At 42.5% G+C, this 19,640-nt stretch overlaps 2 protein-coding genes across 2 annotated transcripts; both read left to right on the forward strand.

Moving 5' to 3' along the window:
* The first annotated feature begins 1,593 nt into the window (after positions 1–1,593).
* On the forward strand, positions 1,594–2,547 carry LOC115432647 (odorant receptor 131-2-like). Its single transcript, XM_030153555.1, has one exon. It carries the CDS (start codon positions 1,594–1,596, stop codon positions 2,545–2,547), a length of 954 nt encoding a protein of 317 aa, XP_030009415.1.
* Positions 2,548–7,554: 5,007 nt separating this feature from the next.
* LOC115432648 (odorant receptor 131-2-like) lies at positions 7,555–8,508 on the forward strand. Its single transcript, XM_030153556.1, has one exon. The coding sequence runs from the start codon at positions 7,555–7,557 to the stop codon at positions 8,506–8,508; it is 954 nt and encodes a 317-aa protein (XP_030009416.1).
* Positions 8,509–19,640: the final 11,132 nt, after the last annotated feature.

The raw sequence follows: 19,640 nt of genomic DNA on the forward strand, positions 1-19,640 counted from the left end.
GTGATTCACACAGGACATTGAAATATGACAGGGAAAAAGAAACACATTTAAAACATTCTAAAAGAAACATGTAAAAGGTGATTAAAAACAGCAAGTAAGAAAACAACACATAAAATCCAAAAATATAAAAACACACACATATTAAAGTAAGAGTTGCAGTGCAGAGTTTCAAAAGAGAATATACAATATAAAATTTGAAAAGTAAAAAGTCTTTTAGTCAAAGGCAGCAGTGAACAGGTGAGTCTTTAACCATGACTTAAAAGAACTCAGACTCTCAGACCTGATATTTTCTGGTAGTTTGTTCCAGATATATGGAGCATAGAAACTGAACGCTGATTCTCCATGTTTAGTTCTGACTTTTGGAACCCAGAGCAGACCTGCACCAGATGACCTGAGTGGTCTGGATGGTTCATACTGGACTAGAAGGTCTCTGATGGATTTTGAGCCTAAACCATTCAGTGCTTTATATGCTAGCAAGAGAATTTTAAAGTCTGTTCTCTGAGAGACAGGGAGCCAGTGTAGAGACCTCAGAACTGGGCTGATGTGGTCCACTCTCTTGGTCTTAGTGAGGACTGGAGCAGCAGCATTCTGGATCAGTTGCAGTCGTCTGATAGACTTTTTAGGCAGACCAGAGAAGATACTGTTACAGTAGTCAGCTCCACTAAAGATAAATGCATGGACAAGTTTTTCAAGGTCCTGCTGCGACATCAGTCCTTTAATCCTAGAAATGTTCTTGAGGTGATAGTAAGATGACTTTATAATTATTTGTATGTGGTTTTTAAAATTCAGGTCTGAATCCATGACAACACCCAGATTCCTGGCCTGGTCTGAGGTTTTTAACTGAAGTGGCTGGAGCTGCATGCTGATTCTAAGACGTTTCTCCTTGGGTCCAAAAAACTAAGGCAGTCTAATCTAATCTAATCTAATCTAATCTAATCTAATCTAATCTAATCTAATCTAATCTAATCTAAATTTGTCTTGTCTTGCACTGGTAAAACATGTTGCTCTTGATTCTTCTTCATTTGTTTATAACTGTCACCAACTCTTTTTCTTTGAGGATTTTTAAGAAAGATGCAAGGAGGATTTGGGGTACTTTAACAGCACTGAGGAGGCAAAGAATCCACATACTTGACTCAAAAACTGCACTAATAAAACTCTAAAATCTAAAACGCAATTAAGTGCGATGGACAAAAATATCCCAACTATTTTTGACTCTGCTTTGTCGGCATGGGTGTCACCTGTAATACAACATAACTGATCAGCATGACTCTTGGGGTCATAATACTCACACGTGATGTTTTACATGACGTGGGTGTACAACATGAGCTCATATATTCTATGTGACAACAGACAAACTCTGCAGACCAACTCTGCCTGGGGTTTAACATGTTTTCTGTTGTCATGATAAAATGCATGTGGATGTTTTCATCTATGATTATGAACTCAATGTGATTCTCAGAAATGATGCATATGTCCTGTTTTAGTGTGGGGGTTGATGGGAGTTTGATTAATTTGAGTGACACTTATTATTACAAAATGAAGCCTTCAGGTTCCCTCTTAGTTTGACGTGGGTTTCATGAATGTTTTTCTAAAATGTCAGGAATTCAGACCAACACAACTGTTGGACCACAGTACAGAGGATTACTGGACCTTGTTTTGTCTTCTATTCCTATTACTCTGCCATGTTTTGTCTTTATTTACATTAATGGGGTCATGCTCTTCACACTGAGGAGTAAACCAGTGTTACGTGAGACCTGCCGTTACATTCTTTTATATAATCTCCTTTTTGCAGACACTTTACAGCTCACACTGACTCAGTTATTATACCTTCTGACTATCAGAATCAGGCTGACTTATCCTGTGTGTGGTGTTCTCATCATGTTTTCCTTTCTCTTCAATGACATCTCTCCTCTAACACTAGTGGTGATGTCTTTAGAGAGATATGTAGCTGTTTGCTACCCACTGAGACACTCGACTGTTGTCACTGGTAGAAATACAGCGGTTGCTATTATTGTGATTTGGGCCTTCAGTTCATTTTATGTTCTTACTCAACTTGTTTTACTGTTAGATTTTCCATTTGAAAACCTGCAGACTCTGCAGATGACAGCCATGTGCTCTGCTCAAGCTATGTTTCTCAATCCAGTGTCTGAACAATATGACAAAGTCTACACTTATTTCCTGTTTGTATCAGCTGGTGTTACAGTCATTGCTTCTTTTATTGGTGTAACAATAGCAGCCACGTCAGCCTCCACAGACAAAGCTTCAGCCCATAAGGCTCGAAAAACTCTGCTTCTACATCTGTTTCAGCTCGGCCTCAGTCTCCTCTCAACCCTATACACTCCATTGTTCATAGCTATTTCAGCGGTTGTGGACAGAATAAGAGCTCTGCATATGCAAACTGCTCTTTATGTTGTGGTTGTTATGCTCCCTAGATGTCTGAGTGCTCTGATCTATGGTATTAGAGACAACACCATCAGACCCATCCTCATGTATTATCTGTGCTGTCAGAGGAAGTTTTCAGTCGTCCTGAAAGAAGCTGAGGTCTGAACTTAGAATGTTAGCAATAATTAGGTTTTATAAGAAAACTGATTTTGTTTTTCATCATGATTAAAGATGAATTGTACATGTCTATGGCAGTAGTTTACTTGAATTGTATGAAAACTAAATTATATTGAGAATATCTTCATAGATCTTGCTTTATGACTCAGGATTTCAACAGGAGTTGGTATTTTTCACTTTCACAGAAAAACAGAGAAAAATTATGCTTTTTGCTGGGATCTAGAGGATAAAAAAAATTGTCCACATAAAAAGGAACGAGGAATTTCTTCTCCTTCCAGATCTGTCACTAGTGTCCTCCTGGCTTCATATTTTACAATAATGTTAAGAAAATTATTTGAAATGAAACAAACATGTGAATACATTTGCTCTAATGTTACTACATATAAATGGAAAAAAAATCAGTCTTACACTGAGATAAGTCTGTGGAAAAAGGATCATTTGTAAGAATAGTTACGTGACAGAGGCCTTTCTGTTTCTGTCAGAGTAGAGGAGCTTAAAGCTGTTGTTTATGAAGTAAAACTGTTCAATGTAGTGGTGAAAATAACTGCAAGTCAGGCCAACAGTGTGACAGACTGAGATTCCAAGAGCCTTTTAACTCTGCGAAAAGCTATAGAGGAGAGAGAGAGACCTACCTGCACCTATCACATGTTGTAGATTAAATGAATCATACATGACAGAAGTCTAAACTCTGACCAAATCAAATCCAATTTTATTTATATAACACCAAATCATAACGAAAGTTCAAGGTCAAGACCAGATTCTTGATAAGCCAATTCACAGACACCCAATAGAATCCTCCATGAGCAAGCCCTTGGTGACAGTGGTGAGGAAAAACTTCCTTTTAACAGACAGAAACCTTGAGCAGACCCCAACTCCTGGAGGATGGTCATCTGCCTTGACCAGTTGGGGTTAAAGAGAGAGGGTTAAAGGAAGAGAGAGAGAGAGAGAGTTGGGGGGGGGGCACATAGATGTACAGCAAACTGAACTAAAACTGTTAAAAACTAGAACTGCTGTTACTAATATAACTACCAATACCCATAGCAGTTAACAGTTCACTGTTAATATTACTAACTCCAAGGACTAAGAGTGGATAAACTACTATTGCAGTTGTTAACAACCAACAACAGAGACCTCTACCATCCCAGTAATTATAAAATAAACACTTTTACAACTGTATGGATAAATGAATAATGATGTTGGAGGCCGGAGGGAAGCAGGACCACAGCAGCAGGTCCAGAGATGATCCAGGGAAAACCTGTGAGGTGATAAAGCACAGAGACTCTGGGGAAGAAGGAGAGGCAGTAACATGGATTTACTGGGGCATAAATGGAGGTGAAAAGGAGGAGAGAGGAGGTTAAAGAGGAGGAGGAGCCGAGAGAAGCTCACTGTATCATGATGAGTCTCCCAGCAGTCTAGGCCTATAGCAGCATAACTCAGAGCAGCCTGAGCTGCCCTAACTATAAGCTTCATCAAAGGGGAAAGTTTAAACATACTCTTAAACACAAGCCACTTTAACACAGAGATCCCAGAAAAAAGGCGAAATGGTGACCCCACCTTTTTTCCACCGCTGACCGATTTACACGGCCAAGCCAAAAGAGTAACAGAGGTGAGACAGGCTGGACTTGTACACAGCGGACCTGGTTCTGGAATCAAAGGGGCGGTGACGGAGCGCAGCGTATAGTGTGACGTCTAACTTGCACCTCGGAACTATCCCCAAGCGTAGTGGTGTTGCTAACCTCCATATGGGCAAACATATGTGGGGCCACCATGGAAACTGTGGACAAACTCAAATGTAACCCTTCTGGGGCCCACATGGACATGCTGGCTGTGGGGGGTCCCACAGGGTTCTGTTTTTGGCCCTCTTCTCCTTTATTAATTACCTCTTGGCCCTATACTGAAGAACCATATGTAGCTGGACGCTGTCTCCCTCCTTGCCACTACACGGCACTGCGTCAGCAGCACCGTACCTTAATTGTGGGGTGGCACCGGATGCGCCTTTATAACCAGGTGAGTGGTCACACCTGACCCTCTCCTTCCAGTCCTTTGAGCCAGCGTGGTGGTGACTGCAGCGTGGCGTGGCGGAGGCCTTTGTTTAGCGTGGTGGGCATCGCAGCACTCATCCCTCAGGTAGTGTGGCCGCTCTGTCTTTACTTCTTTTCCGCTGTGTGCGCACAACGTGCACATTGGTGACGCCGGTGTGTTGTTCATTGTAGCGTGGCTACAGACGGTGTAGGGGGGATGGATCACCCCGCCGGAGGCCTGGTGGGAAGTAGTGTGGTCTGCTTGGTAAGTCGGCGTTGTCTGCCATCCCATCAGACTGTAGCCTAGCTCTCAGCTGATTACTGCTGTGTGTTTTCCTGCAGTGTTGGCTGCAGGTAACTGCGGCTCTCCTCCTCCTGTCCTCTGTGACGCTGCACCAGTGGTATGTATGCGTGTGTATTATTCTCTTTAATTTAGCATTTTGCATTTATTAATTACAGTGTTTTTGTTTTCATTTAAAGGTTGCAGTAAGTGGTGGCCTGTCATCAGCCACCACATCCACTGACTGCTGCTGTTTTGGCTTTGTGCTTTGCTGCTTGAGTTTTGGATACGTGAGATCGTCTGTCAGGCGCCGTATTGGCCGATGTGGGTTTGGCTCGATTGTTTTCAGTCGCTCCGCTTTTAGCCACCGGACCTTGGCTTGCCCCCTCCTGCTCCTGTGGAAGTCCGGCCCCCTCTCGTCTTCCCGGGCCTGATCCTCCACCTGCTGAGGGCGCAGACGGTTCCTTTTGTGTCTTTTATAGTTTATTGTTTAGAGTTACTTTAAATTTCCATTGTTTAGGTTCATTTGTTGGAATTATTTTAAGGAAATTGTACTTTTCTTGGTTTTGTATATTCTGTCACTGAGATGTTGCATGGATATGTGTGTGTGTGTGTGTGTGTGTGTGTGTGCGTGTGAGTGAGTTTTAACTGTTCACTGTTGGCCACCAGTGACCTGAGGCACTCAGGCTGTTTTATTAATGGGTGTTTTTTTTTCTTTGTGGTACAGGTGCTGGGTACCCGAGCGGCAGTCCAATCTGGTGGTGGCGTTTTCACAGTTTCCCTGTTTTTCTTGTTTTTTTGTGTGTGTGTTCCATGTCACAGGTGTGGTGGTGGACCCTTCCCCTTATTTTTGGTTTCCTGCTGCTGTGGTAAGTTCTCAGCCCTGTCCTCCTTCCTTTTGTTTTTTCTTTAGCCTGAGTGCTGGCTGAAGGCCTGGTGGGTACGACATTTTAGTTTTTTTGTTAACTGTATAATTATTTTGTTCAATAAAAATATTACTTTTAACCAAACATGACCTCTTCCGGGTGGATCATTACAAACCTGTGACCTTGCTGTTTAATTTTTATTTATTTGTATAATTTTCCCAGGGGTGAAATTCCCCTGGGTGGCGTTGTCGGACAACTTGGTGAATTGATTTCCCCGCTCACTGCCACATATAGGATGTCTTTTCATCATTGTTCCGATGATACTCATATCTATGTAAAAAAAGAGTCATTTCTATAAAACCACTGCTCAGATGTTTTGATGACATTAAGGCCTGAATGGCTTTAAACTTCAAAATTTTTAATGAAGGAAAGACAGAAGTGATTTTTTTTCAGCCTCTCTATTACATCTCCAGATGACCTGGGGCAGAGACAAGTCCACTATTGAAAACATGGGGGTTACAGTTGATGCTGCTTTTAAGGTTGACAATCTTATCAAGGCTGTGGTGAACACAAGCTTTTTTTAGTTGAGGCAGTTGGCAAAAATTGAGTTACTTTGAAACTGCATTGCACACCTTTGTTCCCACTAGGCTGGATTATTGCACTGCTCTTTATGTCAGGGTTAGTGGATCATGAGTCATTTTTTCACAAATTTTAGCTTCACTCCATTGGTTGTCTGTACATTCTAGGTTTTATTTTGAAATTATTGTATTTGCTTGTGAAGCCCTGAATGGTCTAGCCCCATGCACCTAATATCACTGAACTTCAGCCAGGATATTCTTTCAGGTCAGTTGACCAGCTTCTCCTTGTCTCTGCACATTTTAGAGGCCTCCTCATTGTCCAATTTTGAGTCTTTTAATAAAACTTGCGTTATTTTTCTTTAGCATTCAACATCATGCATGATGTTGATTTAATTGTTTTAAATTTACCTTTTTTTTTTTTTTTTTTTTTAAATGTTGGCTCATGCTTTGCATTTTACTCTATTTTATGTCTTTTAATGTGTTTCATATATTTTATTCACTATGTATTAGGTATTTCATGACTTTTAGGCAGTTTTTATTTTTGCTTATTTTTCTGTACATCATTTTGGTCCTGTGATTTTAAAGTGCTTTATAAATAAAGTTGGATTGGATTTGATATGACCAAGAATTCAAAGATGGTGTACTGTCTTTTTGACTCGATTCTTTTTGAATATGTGATGATAAAAGGAAAAAAGGAAAAAAAACAAAACAAAACCTAACAAAGATGAACCTTTCATTCCCCTGACTTCTTCCAAATACATAGATGCATGTACTCATCTATGTTACAATACATTTACATAAAGGTATTGAAAAAATAACCAATCAGCATGACTCTTGGGGTCATAATACTCACACGTGATGTTTTACATGAGGTGGGTGTACGACATGAGCTCATATATTCTATGTGACAACAGACAAACTCTGCAGACCAACTCTGCCTGGGGTTTAACATGTTTTCTGTTGTCGTGATAAAATGCATGTGGATGTTTTCATCTATGATTGTGAACTCAATGAGATTGTCAGAAATGATGCATATGTCCTGTTTTAGTGTGGGGGTTGATGGGAGTTTGAGATTTGAAAGCTGATTTTTATACATATATATATATATATATATATATATACACACATACATACATATATATATATATATATACATATATATATATATATATTTCCAAACGTATCATTACAAAACAAAGCCTTCAGGTTCCCTCTTAGTTTGACGTGGGTTTCATGAATGTTTCTCTAAAATGTCAGGAATTCAGACCAACACAACTGTTGGACCACAGTACAGAGGATTACTGGAACTTGTATTGTCTTCTATTCCTATTACTCTGCCATGTTTGGTTTTTCTTTACATTAATGGGGTCATGCTCTTCACACTGAGGAGTAAACCAGTGTTACGTGAGACCTGTCGTTACATTCTTTTATATAATCTCCTTTTTGCAGATGATTTACACCTCACACTGAGTCAGTTATTATATTTTCTGACTTTCAGAATCAGGCTGACTTATCCTGTGTGTGGTGTTCTCATCATGTTTGCCTATCTCTTCAGTGACATCTCTCCTCTAACACTAGTGGTGATGTCTTTAGAGAGATATGTAGCTGTTTGCTACCCACTGAGACACTCTACTGTTGTCACCAGCAGAAATACAGCGGTTGCTATCATTGTGATTTGGGCCTTCAGTTCATTAAATGTTCTTACTCGACTTGTTTTACTGTTACATTTTCCGTTTGAAAACCTGCAGACTCTGCAGATGACAGCCAGGTGCTCTCCTCAAGCTATGTTTCTTAATCCAGTTTCTGAACAATATGACAAAGTCTACACTTATTTCCTGTTTGTATCAGCTGGTGTTACAGTCATTGGTTCTTTCATTGGTGTAACAATAGCAGCCACGTCAGCCTCCACAGACAAAGCTTCAGCCCATAAGGCTCGTAAAACTCTGCTTCTACATCTGTTTCAGCTCGGCCTCAGTCTCCTCTCAACCCTATACACTCCATTGTTCATAGCTATTTCAGCGGTTGTGGACAGAATAAGAGCTCTGCATATGCAAACTGCTCTTTATGTTGTGGTTGTTATGCTCCCTAGATGTCTGAGTGCTCTGATCTATGGTATTAGAGACAACACCATCAGACCCATCCTCATGTATTATCTGTGCTGTCAGAGGAAGTTTTCAGTCGTCCTGAAAGAAGCTGAGGTCTGAACTTAGAATGTTAGCAATAATTAGGTTTTATAAGAAAACTGAATTTGTTATTCATCATGATTAAAGATGAATTGTACATGTCTATGGCAGTAGTTAACTTGAATTGTATGAAAACTAAATTATATTGAGAATATCTTCATAGATCTTGCTTTATGACTCAGGATTCCAGCAGGAGTTGTCATTTTCCACTTCCACAGAAAAACAGAGAGAAAATGTATGGTTTTTGCTGGGATCTAGAGGATAGAAACATTGTTCACGTAAGAAGGAACAATTAATTTCTTCTCCTTCCAGATCTGTCACTAGTGTCCTCCTGGCTTCACATTTTACAATAATGTTAAGAAAATTACTTGAAATGAAACAAACATGTGAATACATTTGCTCTAAAATTTACTACACATAAATGGAAAAAAAAAATCAGTCTTACAGTGAGATAAGTCTGGAAAAAGGATCATTAGTAAGAATAGTTATGTGACAGAGGCCTTTCTGTTTCTGTGAGTAGAGGCGCTTAAAGCTGTTGTTTATGAAGTAAAACTGTTCAATGTAGTGGTGAAAATAACTGCAAGTCAGGCCAACAGTGTGACAGATTGAGATTCCAAGAGCCTTTTAACTCTGCGAAAAGCTATAGAGGAGAGAGAGAGACCTACCTGCACTAGGGTGGTCCAACAATCATGGTAAAAAAATAAAGTTTCAGATAACCTCAATTAGAACCCTGCTTTAGGTTTTGGCATTCAAAAGATGATTTAGGAAAAAAATTGGAAGAAAAAGGAGATGTGTTAGAGGTTGCACAAGTCGCTGGAAGTTTCCTGGAAATTGACTAATTTTGCATTTTCAGCATAGCTGAGCTGACCTGCTAAGAGAAGCAGCAGTACTATCAAAACCAAAGTTTTAGTGCTTCATCTAGCAACATATGTATGAAGTAAGGCCGCCAACATCTTTGGTACTTGAGTGAAGAATTGGTTGGCCTGGCATTCTTGAACTCCAGTGTGACACAAGAGCAGAAGCAGCTGATGGTTCACAACATTATGGAAAATGAAGGTTCAGAGGTTCCACTAAAGCGTTGGGATGCCCTTAATCAAGCAGATTATGAAGGGAAGCAGATCAGGGATTTTGTCACCACCAGCATGACACGTTTCTTTGAAACTTTGGATCTGCCACAAACATTCTTCAAAATTCCTCCAGAAGACTGGGCTGATGATGAAGACTTTCAGAAGGCTGCTAAAATTGGGCATTCCAGAAAAGTTGTCAATGATGTTGCTGAAAGAGGGGTGGAGCTTGTTCAAAACTTCAACTGTAGCCAAACAAAAAATGAAGATCAGAAACAGTACTTGCTCCAAGCTGTCAAAGAACACAGGAACATTTTTGTAATTTCAATAAAGCAACAGTGGTTGCTGGACTTTCTAAGTAACATTTTTATGCAAGTTGCAGTTTGATTTTTAGAGTAAAATTACAAATTATTCTAATATGCCTTATTCATTTGGCTAGTTACGTTATAGTATATAGAGCAATCTTCACGTCTTGTGCAACCTCTAAATATTAATTAATTTGCATAAAATTTGGACCGAAGTAATTTGGCCATATATGGAACCAAATGCAGGGTTCTAATCCAGAGAATCTTAAAAAAGATGTTTTGGACCACCCTAACCTGCATGACAGAAGTCTAAACTCTGACCAAATCAAATCCAATTTTATTTATATAACACCAAATCATAACAAAAGTTCAAGGTCAAGACCAGATTCTTGATAAGCCAATTCACAGACACCCAATAGAATCCTCCATGAGCAAGCCCTTGGTGACAGCGGTGAGGAAAAACTTCCTTTTAACAGACAGAAACCTTGAGCAGACCCCAACTCCTGGAGGATGGTCATCTGCCTTGACCAGTTGGGGTTAAAGAGAGAGGGTTAAAGGAAGAGAGAGAGAGAGAGTTGGGGGGGGGGCACATAGATGTACAGCAAACTGAACTAAAACTGTTAAAAACTAGAACTGCTGTTACTAATATAACTACCAATACCCATAGCAGTTAACAGTTCACTGTTAATATTACTAACTCCAAGGACTAAGAGTGGATAAACTACTATTGCAGTTGTTAACAACCAACAACAGAGACCTCTACCATCCCAGTAATTATAAAATAGACACTTTTACAACTGTATGGATGTTGTGTAAGGGGTTAACTGACGTGTAATGTAGTGACCAATGAGAGTTGTTGTTGTTGGATGGGGATGACCCGGAAGTTCTCTGAGCCACAGTAATAAGTAAAGTTCAGGATAAGCTCACTCCCTGCCTCGTTATTATAATAATAACACAACATGGTGTCAGAAATGAACTTGGAATAAGTGTTTGACGCTACCCGACAGGGGAAGAGTGCAATAGTACGCCTCTACGGGACGTCCGTGAGTTTGATAAAACGGAGCTAAAGAAGCTAACGGTGCTAAAGAAGCTAGCGGTGCCGCCGGACTGGACGGGTGTTTGCCAGATGAAAAGGCAGCGGAGGGTCTGACAGAGTGGGGAAACGGACTGTGTAACGACATGGATGAAGCTCGGGCAGCAGCACCAACGGCAGCAGCATCTGTCCCCATAGTAGGCAACATCCAGCTGGCTCCTCCAGGGAAGTTTGACTTTGGTAATGCAAGTGAGTGGCCAAAATGGATAAGACGTTTTGAGCGCTTTAGAAAAGCATCAAGCCTGGACAAACAGTCACAAGAATATCAAGTAAATACACTGATGTACACTCTAGGGGATGAAGCTGAGGATATATTAAATGTTTTGCCTCTAGAAGAGGATAAGAAGAGATCTTATGAAGAAGTCAAAATGGCTTTTGAGAAACACTGTGTGAGTAAAAGTGTAATAGGCTGAGTACAAAGGCTGAACCCAAAAGCAAGACCATGAGAAACCAATAAGGTTTAGTGTTTTTATTAAACACTTTAACAGGGAAAATGGAACAAGACAGAGAATATATAATTCCTGTGGAGCCTCTGGTTCCGGGGATAAACGTCTGGGCTGCGGGTGGTAACGACAGGCGGTCGGCTGGGCCGAGCCGGGAAAACCCCAACGGAATCCCCACTAGGGACAGACAGAGGGTGGTCAATAAACAAGCCAGGTCATACACGGAAAGACAATCATACAGACAACGGTACATGGGGGACAGGCTAACTCACGGTAGTAATCCAGACGGAGGTCGAAGAACAGGTGATCGCTGGAGGCTGAGGTAACAAAAGGAGCAGGCAGAGACAGAGTCGGGTAAACGAACCAGGTCAGGAACAAGCAGGCAGGGTAGGAACAGGCTGAATCGGTGGTCGAGGGACAAAAACAGGTCAAACACGGCAGACAAACGAACAGGATCCAAGAAACGCTGGTAAGTGAACACAAACTAGTTGTAGAGCACAAACTGGCAACTGAACAGGGGAAGACTGAGGGTTTAAATACACAGGAGGGCAGGAAGACAATGAGACACAGGTGGAGATAATCAGGGAGGAGTCAGGTAATCAGGGAAAAGGTGAACACGATCAGGGAGAGGAAGTAAAGACAACAGACAAGACACATGAGGGAAACTTAACAAAATAAAACAGGAAACAACAAACAAAACAGAAAAGACAGACAAAGTCCAACAGCCGACATGACAAAAAGGAATATCATTTTTGAACGTGCACGGTTCAACAGACGCAATCAGGAGCCAGGAGAAAGTGCTGAAGCATTTATAACTGCTGTCCATAGCTTAGCCGAACATTGTGCTTTAGGAAACTTAAGAGAAGAACTTATCAGAGATAGGATAGTTGTTGAATTAAAAGATGCTAGGCTGTCAGAGTCACTACAGATGGATTCTGACCTCACATTAGCAAAAACTGTTGCCAAAGTGCGTCACCATGAGGAAATAAAAAAGCAGCAGCCTTTACTGCATGGCAAAATGGATGAAAGACAGTCTGGCAACTTGGATGCTATGATGGGGAGGAGGCAGACACAAAAAGGGGCTTATGGAAAAAAATCCAGCTCAACATACAAGTCAGAAAATAAAATCAAGGACTCAGGCTGTGGGAGATGTGGACATGTAACCCGACATCCATGGGAAAAATGTCCTGCCAAAGATGCAGAATGTTGCAAATGTAAAAGAAAAAGACATTATGCAAGGAGATGTCGGACTGCAGGTGGTGTCAATGAGATCCAAGAGGATTTAACAGATGATGATGTGGATAATGCTCTCCTTGGAGAGATAACAATCGAAATTAACAGTGTTGATAATGAGTGGAGAGAATCTGTGGAATTAAATGGAGAGGAAAAAGGAATTCAAGCTTGACACTGGAGCTGGAGTTACAGCTATACCAAAACACCACTACTGTGCAGATAAGCATGGAACTCTCCTGTCACCAAAGTTCCCTCTGTATGGTCCAGGTAGACAGCGCTTGGATGTAAAAGGATACTTTAAGGGAAAACTGGAAATCAGAAATAGGAAAACTGAACAGGATGTTTATGTTGTGGCTAAACTGATGAGACCACAGTTAGGCCTCCCAGCCATGGAGGCGCTGTCTCTTGTTAAACGTGTACACACTGTACAGGTGGGTGAAGACATTAAAAACAGTTACCCCACTGTGTTTAAAGGTCTTGGAAAGGTGAAGGATCCATACAAGATAGAACTTGAACCAAATGCCACACCATATGCACTCTCCGCCCCACGTCGAGTCCCCCTCCCACTGAGAGATAAAGTCAAGGCAGAGTTGGATCAGATGGAAGTGATGGGGGTGATATCTAAAGTCACTAAACCCACTCCATGGTGTGCAGGGCTAGTAGTAGTGCCTAAAGCTGGCTCAAAAGAGAAACTCAGACTGTGTGTCGATTTGACATCCCTGAACCGGTGGGTCAAGCAAGAGAGACATTTTACCAGCTGTTGATCACACTCTAGCTGCACTATCAGGAGCAAAAGTCTTCACTAAACTGGATGCCACATCAGGTTTTTGGCAAATTCCCCTCACAGAGGACAGTGCACTCCTGACCACATTCATTACCCCATTCTGTCGCTATTGCTTTAGAAGGCTGCCGTTAGGGATCTCCTCCGCCCCAGAGCATTTTCAGTGACGGACGACACAAATGCTGGAGGGCTGCACTGGGACAGTGTGCCATGCAGATGACATCTTGGTGTATGGCAAGGATCAAGTTGAACATGACACCAGACTGCACCAGGTCCTCAGGAGACTGAGGGATGAAGGACTGACTGAACAAAGATAAATGTGAGTTTTCCAGGAGCAAAATTATGTTTCTTGGACACTGGGTTACTGCAGAGGGCGTGAACCCGGACCCAGGCAAAGTCAAGGCCATACTGGAAATGCCAGAGCCCTCATGTGTTGCAGATGTACGAAGAGTAATGGGCATGGCTAATTACTTAGGAAAGTTTCTCCCACACCTCTCATCATTCTCTCGTCCTCTGAATGAACTGCTGTCAGAGAAAACAGAATGGTGTTGGGGAGCACCCCATCAAGAGGCTTTTCAGAAGCTGAAGGCAGAGCTTAGCTCACCAAGGGTCCTTGCTGTATACTCACCCACTGTAAAGACACGCATTTCAGCAGACGCGTCATCCTTCGGCCTCAGAGCCGTTCTTCAGCAGCAGCAGCCAGAGAGTGGAGACTGGCGACCAATAGTCTTCATCTCTAGAGTTCTGTCAGATGCGAAAGAAACATTATGCTCAGATCGAGAAGGAACCATTGGATGTGACCTGGGCATATGAGCGCCTTCAATCATACCTGCTGGGCATGAGGTTTACAATTGAGATGGATCACAAACCCCTTGTCCCATTGTTGAGTACTAGAGCACTGGATGTGCGCCCCCCCCCCCCCCCCCGAGTCTTGACATTCAGATTAAGACTGCTGAAATTCATGTATGATATCATACATGTCCCTGGAAAGCAGCTCACTGCTGCAGACACTCTGTCGAGGGCACCCATGAGACACATAGCCACCCAGGCCGAGATAGAGCAGGAAGCAGATATAAAAATATTTGTGGACTCAATCAGACAGTCACTGCCAGCTACTGAGGCTAGACTGCAACAGCTGGCACAGAAACAGAAAGAAGACTACATCTGCAGTATGCTCATTCACTACTGCCAGACACAGTGGCCTGGCAAAGCCCATCTTCCACCTGACATCACTCCTTACTGGAAGGAGAGGCAGTATCTGTCCCTAGCTGGGGATCTTCTCCTGAAAGGATAAAGGATTGTCCTCCCCAACTCACTTAGAGAAGACACACTTGACATCCTCCACCATGGCCACCAAGGTATAGTTAAGTGTCGTGCTAGAGCCTGTGAATCATTCTGGTGGCCAGGGCCATTAGCCAGAAAGTTGAAAACTGCCCCACATGTACACAACACAGAACAACACAGAGAGAGCCGCTGTTGACTACTCCTGTACCAGAGAGGCCGTGGCAACGTGTGGGTACAGACATATTCATCTGGGAAAAGAAATCTTGCCTTGTAGTGGTTGACTATTTCTCTCGATACATTGAGGTTGCTTACCTCAAAGTGGCAACAGCCAGCACAGTAATAGCAGCCTTGAAGAACATCTTTGGCCGACATGGTATTCCAGAGTTGTTAATGTCAGACAATGGGCCACAGTATGCCTGTGCCCTCTTCAAAGACTTTGCTAATGAATACAGTTTCACTCATTTAACCAGTAGCCCATGATATCCACAGGCCAATGGAGAAGCAGAACGAGCAGTGGGAACTATAAAAGGCTTATGGAAGGAAGGAAGTGACTACGCTAAAGCCTCACTCAGTTACAGAGCCACCCCAGTGGAGAATGGCTATTCTCCAGCACAGCTCTTCATGGGGAGACAAATTTGAACCCCTCGTCCACAATTGCCCAAACTGTTGTCTCCACGTTGGCCCAACATCAAACAGTTCCGTAAGATGGAGACACAAGGGAAGAGAAAACAGGAGCAGCACTACAACAAGCTCCACAAAGCACGTCGCCAACCTGAGTTGATCCCAGGCCAGAGCGTGTGGGTCACCACAGAGAACGCTTACGGAACAGTTATGCAGCAGACAGCAGCACCAAGGTCATACCTTGTTAAAACAGATGACGGACTGTTAAGGAGAACTCGATCACATCTGAGAGCCACCCAACAGCCATCATCTGCTGAAGAGGCTTCCACCACAGATGATACTGGTTCTCACAGTGCTGTCTATAATGCAGATACACACAGCATACATGCACCTGAACGCAATATACAGTACAGGCCAAAAGTTTGGACACACCTTCTCATTCTTCGCATTTTCTTTATTTTCATGACTATTTACATTGTAGATTCTCACTGAAGGCATCAAAACTATGAATGAACACATGTGGAATTATGTACTTAACAAAAAAGTGTGAAATAACTGAAAACATCTCTTAAATTCTAGTTTCTTCAAAGTAGCCACCCTTAGCTCTGATGACTGCCTTGCACACCCTTGGCATTCTCTTGATGAGCTTCCAGAGGTAGTCACCTGAAATGGTTTTCACTTCATAGCTGTGCCTTGTCAGGGTTACTTAGTGGAATTTCTTGCCTTATTGATGGGGTTGGGACCATCAGTTGTGTTGTGCAGAAGTCAGGTTGATGCACAGCTGACAGCCCTATTGGACAGCTGTTAGAATACATATTATGGCGAGAACCAATCAGCTAAGTAAAGACAAACGAGTGGCCATCATTACTTTAAGAAATGAAGGTCAGTCAGTCTAGAAAATTTCAAAAACTTTGAATGTTTCCCCAAGTGCAGTCGCAAAAACCATCAAGCGCTCCAACGAAACTGGCTCACATGAGGACCGCCCCAGGAAAGGAAGACCAAGAGTCACCTCTGATGCTGAAGATAAGTTCATCTGAGTCACCAGCCTCAGAAATCGCAAATTAACAGCAGCTCAGATTAGAGACCAGATGAATACCACACAGAGCTCTAGCAGCAGACACATCTCTACAACAACTGTTAAGAGGAGACTGCGTGAATCAGGCCTTCATGGTCAAACAGCTGCTAGGAAACCACTGCTCAGGAGAGGCAACAAACAGAAGAGATTTATTTGGGCCAAGAAACCCAAGGAATGGACATTAGACCAGTGGAAATCTGTGCTTTGGTCTGATGAGTCCAAATTTGAGATCTTTGGATCCAACCGCCGTGTCTTTGTGCGACGCAGAAAAGGTGAACGGATGGATGCTACATGCCTGGTTCCCACCGTGAAGCATGGAGGAGGAGGTGTGATGGTGTGGGGGTGCTTTGCTGGTGACGCTGTTGGGGATTTATTCAAGATTAAAGGCAACCTGAATCAGCATGGCTACCACAGCATCCTGAAGTGACATGCCATTCCATCCGGTTTGCGTTTAGTTGGACCATCATTTATGTTTCAACAGGACAATGACCCCAAACACACCTCCAGGCTGTGTGAGGGATATTTGACCAAGAAGGAGAGTGATGGAGTGCTGCGCCAGATGACCTGGCCTCCACAGTCACCGGACCTGAACCCAATCGAGATGGTTTGGGGTGAGCTGGACCGCAGAGTGAAGGCAAAAGGGCCAACAAGTGCTAAGCATCTGTGGGAACTTCTTCAAGACTGTTAGGAAACCATTTCAGGTGACTACCTCTGGAAGCTCATCAAGAGAATGGCAAGAGTGTGCAAAGCAGTCATCAGAGCTAAGGGTGGCTACTTTGAAGAAACTAGAATATAAAATATGTTTTCAGATATTTCACACTTTTTTGTTAAGTACATAATTCCACATGTGTTCATTCATAGTTTTGATGCCTTCAGTGAGAATCTACAATGTAAATAGTCATGAAAATAAAGAAAATGCAAAGAATGAGAAGGTGTGTCCAAACTTTTGGCCTGTACTGTATATGTCACAAGATCAGGCAGACTCTCACGTCCGCCTATGAGAATGAACATTTAAAGACACTGGACTGTATTGGACTTGAAAGCTATTAAAAAAAAAAAAAAATGTGATTTTGAGTTTAGTAGAACTGAAGAAAGCCACACATTGAATTGTTATTGTTTTATTTTGATTTTTTTTTTTTGTAGTTTAGAAAGATTTGTTTATACTATGGAAAACAAAGGTGCACTGTTAATCAATATAAGAGAATGTGTTTGTTCTTACTCAAAAGGGGGAGATGTTGTGTAAGGGGTTAACTGACGTGTAATATAGTGACCAGTGAGAGTTGTTGTTGTTGGATGGGGATGACCCGGAAGTTCTCTGAGCCAGAGTAATAAGTAAAGTTCATTAAAAGCTCACTCCCTGCCTCGTTATTATAATAATAACACAACAATGGATAAATGAATAATGATGTTGGAGGCCGGAGGGAAGCAGGACCACAGCAGCAGGCCCAGAGATGATCCAGGGAAAACCTGTGAGGTGATAAAGCACAGAGACTCTGGGGAAGAAGGAGAGTCAGTAACATGGATTTGCTGGGGCATAAATGGAGGTGAAGAGGAGGAGAGAGGAGGTTAAAGAGGAGGAGGAGCAGAGAGAAGCTCACTGTATCATGATGAGTCTCCCAGCAGCTTAGGCCTATAGCAGCATAACTCAGAGCAGCCTGAGCCACCCTAACTATAAGCTTCATCAAAAGGGAAAGTTCAAACATACTCTTAAACACAAGCCACTTTAACACAGAGATCCCAGAAAAAAGGCGAGATGGTGACCCCGCCTTTTTTACACCACTGACCGATTTACATGGTCAAGTCAAAGGAGTAACAGAGGTGAGACAGGCTGGACTTTTACACAGCGGACCTGGTTCTGGAATCAAACGGGCGGTGACGGAGCGCAGCGTATAGTGTGATGTCTAACTTGAACTTCGGAAATATCCCCGAGTGTAGCGGTGTTGCTAACCTCTCCAGAGTCTTTCACCGTTCCACAAATGTTAGCATGGATAGAGTCCTCCCGCTGAAGTGACAACAGCTGGCGGGTCTCAGCATTTCCACAGTTCCGCATCTTTCTGGTCTTGTTGATATGTTTGTATACTGTACACGGCCCACACTCATTTTTAAATCCCCCCAGCACAGGGGTCGCACATGCAATACGCCATCAAAACGTCACATATTGCTTGCAGAACGAGAGGTGTTCCTTTTACATAGCATTCCGAAATCATGATCCCACCTTTATTACGGCTCTTACTACCTCCAGAGGCGTTACAAAGCCACTATAAAGGTGGGACCAAACGATCCCACCATCTCATTTACACAGATGTCATTCCTGAATAAAGGTGAAATATTCCTGTAACAGAAGTGCTGTGTAAAAGGGACTGCAGAGAGAGTGTGTGCCTCCTGGACAGAGGCAGGGAGGTGGTTCCAAAATAGAGGAGCTTGATAGCTGAAGGCTCTAGTTCCCGTCCTACTTTTGAAGATTCTAGGAATCACCAGTTAGCCTGCATGTTGAGGCCGTAGTGCTCTAGATAGTGGTTCTTAATCTAGGGTGTGTCAGAGATTTGGGTGTGTGTATTTATGTGGGGATGTGCAAGGCTTTGTCTTTTCTTTAATTTCCCAAGTTGGATATGGAGTGATGCCTTGTATGTTTGCTTCTCTGGGCCCGCCACCCCTACTCAACCCCTGTGGCATGGGTTGAATCTGCACAACCTGCGGCCTCTGTGTTGGACTTCCTGGACAACTGTCGTGTATGATCCACAGGCTTCTACACGCTTGATCATTACAGAGCAAAAAGAAATCTTCTGAAATGATTTACTGGACTTCTTCTTTGTGTGTGAGACTTGGCTGAATCTTGGTGAATCCAGTGCTTTCACTTAACATTTATTGGTGGATTACTGCTATATTAACTCGCCACAGATGTCAGGCCGTGGAGGAGGATTAACCACGGTCTTCAAGAGTAACTTTCAATGTAAGCAGACATTAGCACCGTCAATCTTGACCAAAGTTTGAACTGTGCCTTTTTGGACTGGGGCGCTCTTTCACAGTGTTACTATGCTTTTTCTGTCTTCTTGGCTGATATAATGCCAAAATATGACCATGTCCTATTTGCTGGGGACTTTGTTTTCCATGTGTCCTGTCCAAATAGCTCCATGGTAAAAACAACTGACTCTTCTCATGTGTTCAGTCTGTATCTGGTTCTAGAGAAGAACTCAGTCACACGCTTGATCTATTTTTTTCACACGGCCTGTCTGTTTATTATCCTTGAGATCTGT

Source organism: Sphaeramia orbicularis, chromosome 14 (genome assembly GCF_902148855.1).
Source record: "Sphaeramia orbicularis chromosome 14, fSphaOr1.1, whole genome shotgun sequence".
Lineage (NCBI taxonomy): Eukaryota > Metazoa > Chordata > Actinopteri > Kurtiformes > Apogonidae > Sphaeramia > Sphaeramia orbicularis.

Excerpts from the sequence above, each read along its gene's own strand:
- LOC115432647 (XM_030153555.1), top strand. The coding sequence starts at position 1,594 with ATGTCAGGAATTCAGACCAACACAACTGTTGGACCACAGTACAGAGGA.
- LOC115432648 (XM_030153556.1), top strand. The coding sequence starts at position 7,555 with ATGTCAGGAATTCAGACCAACACAACTGTTGGACCACAGTACAGAGGA.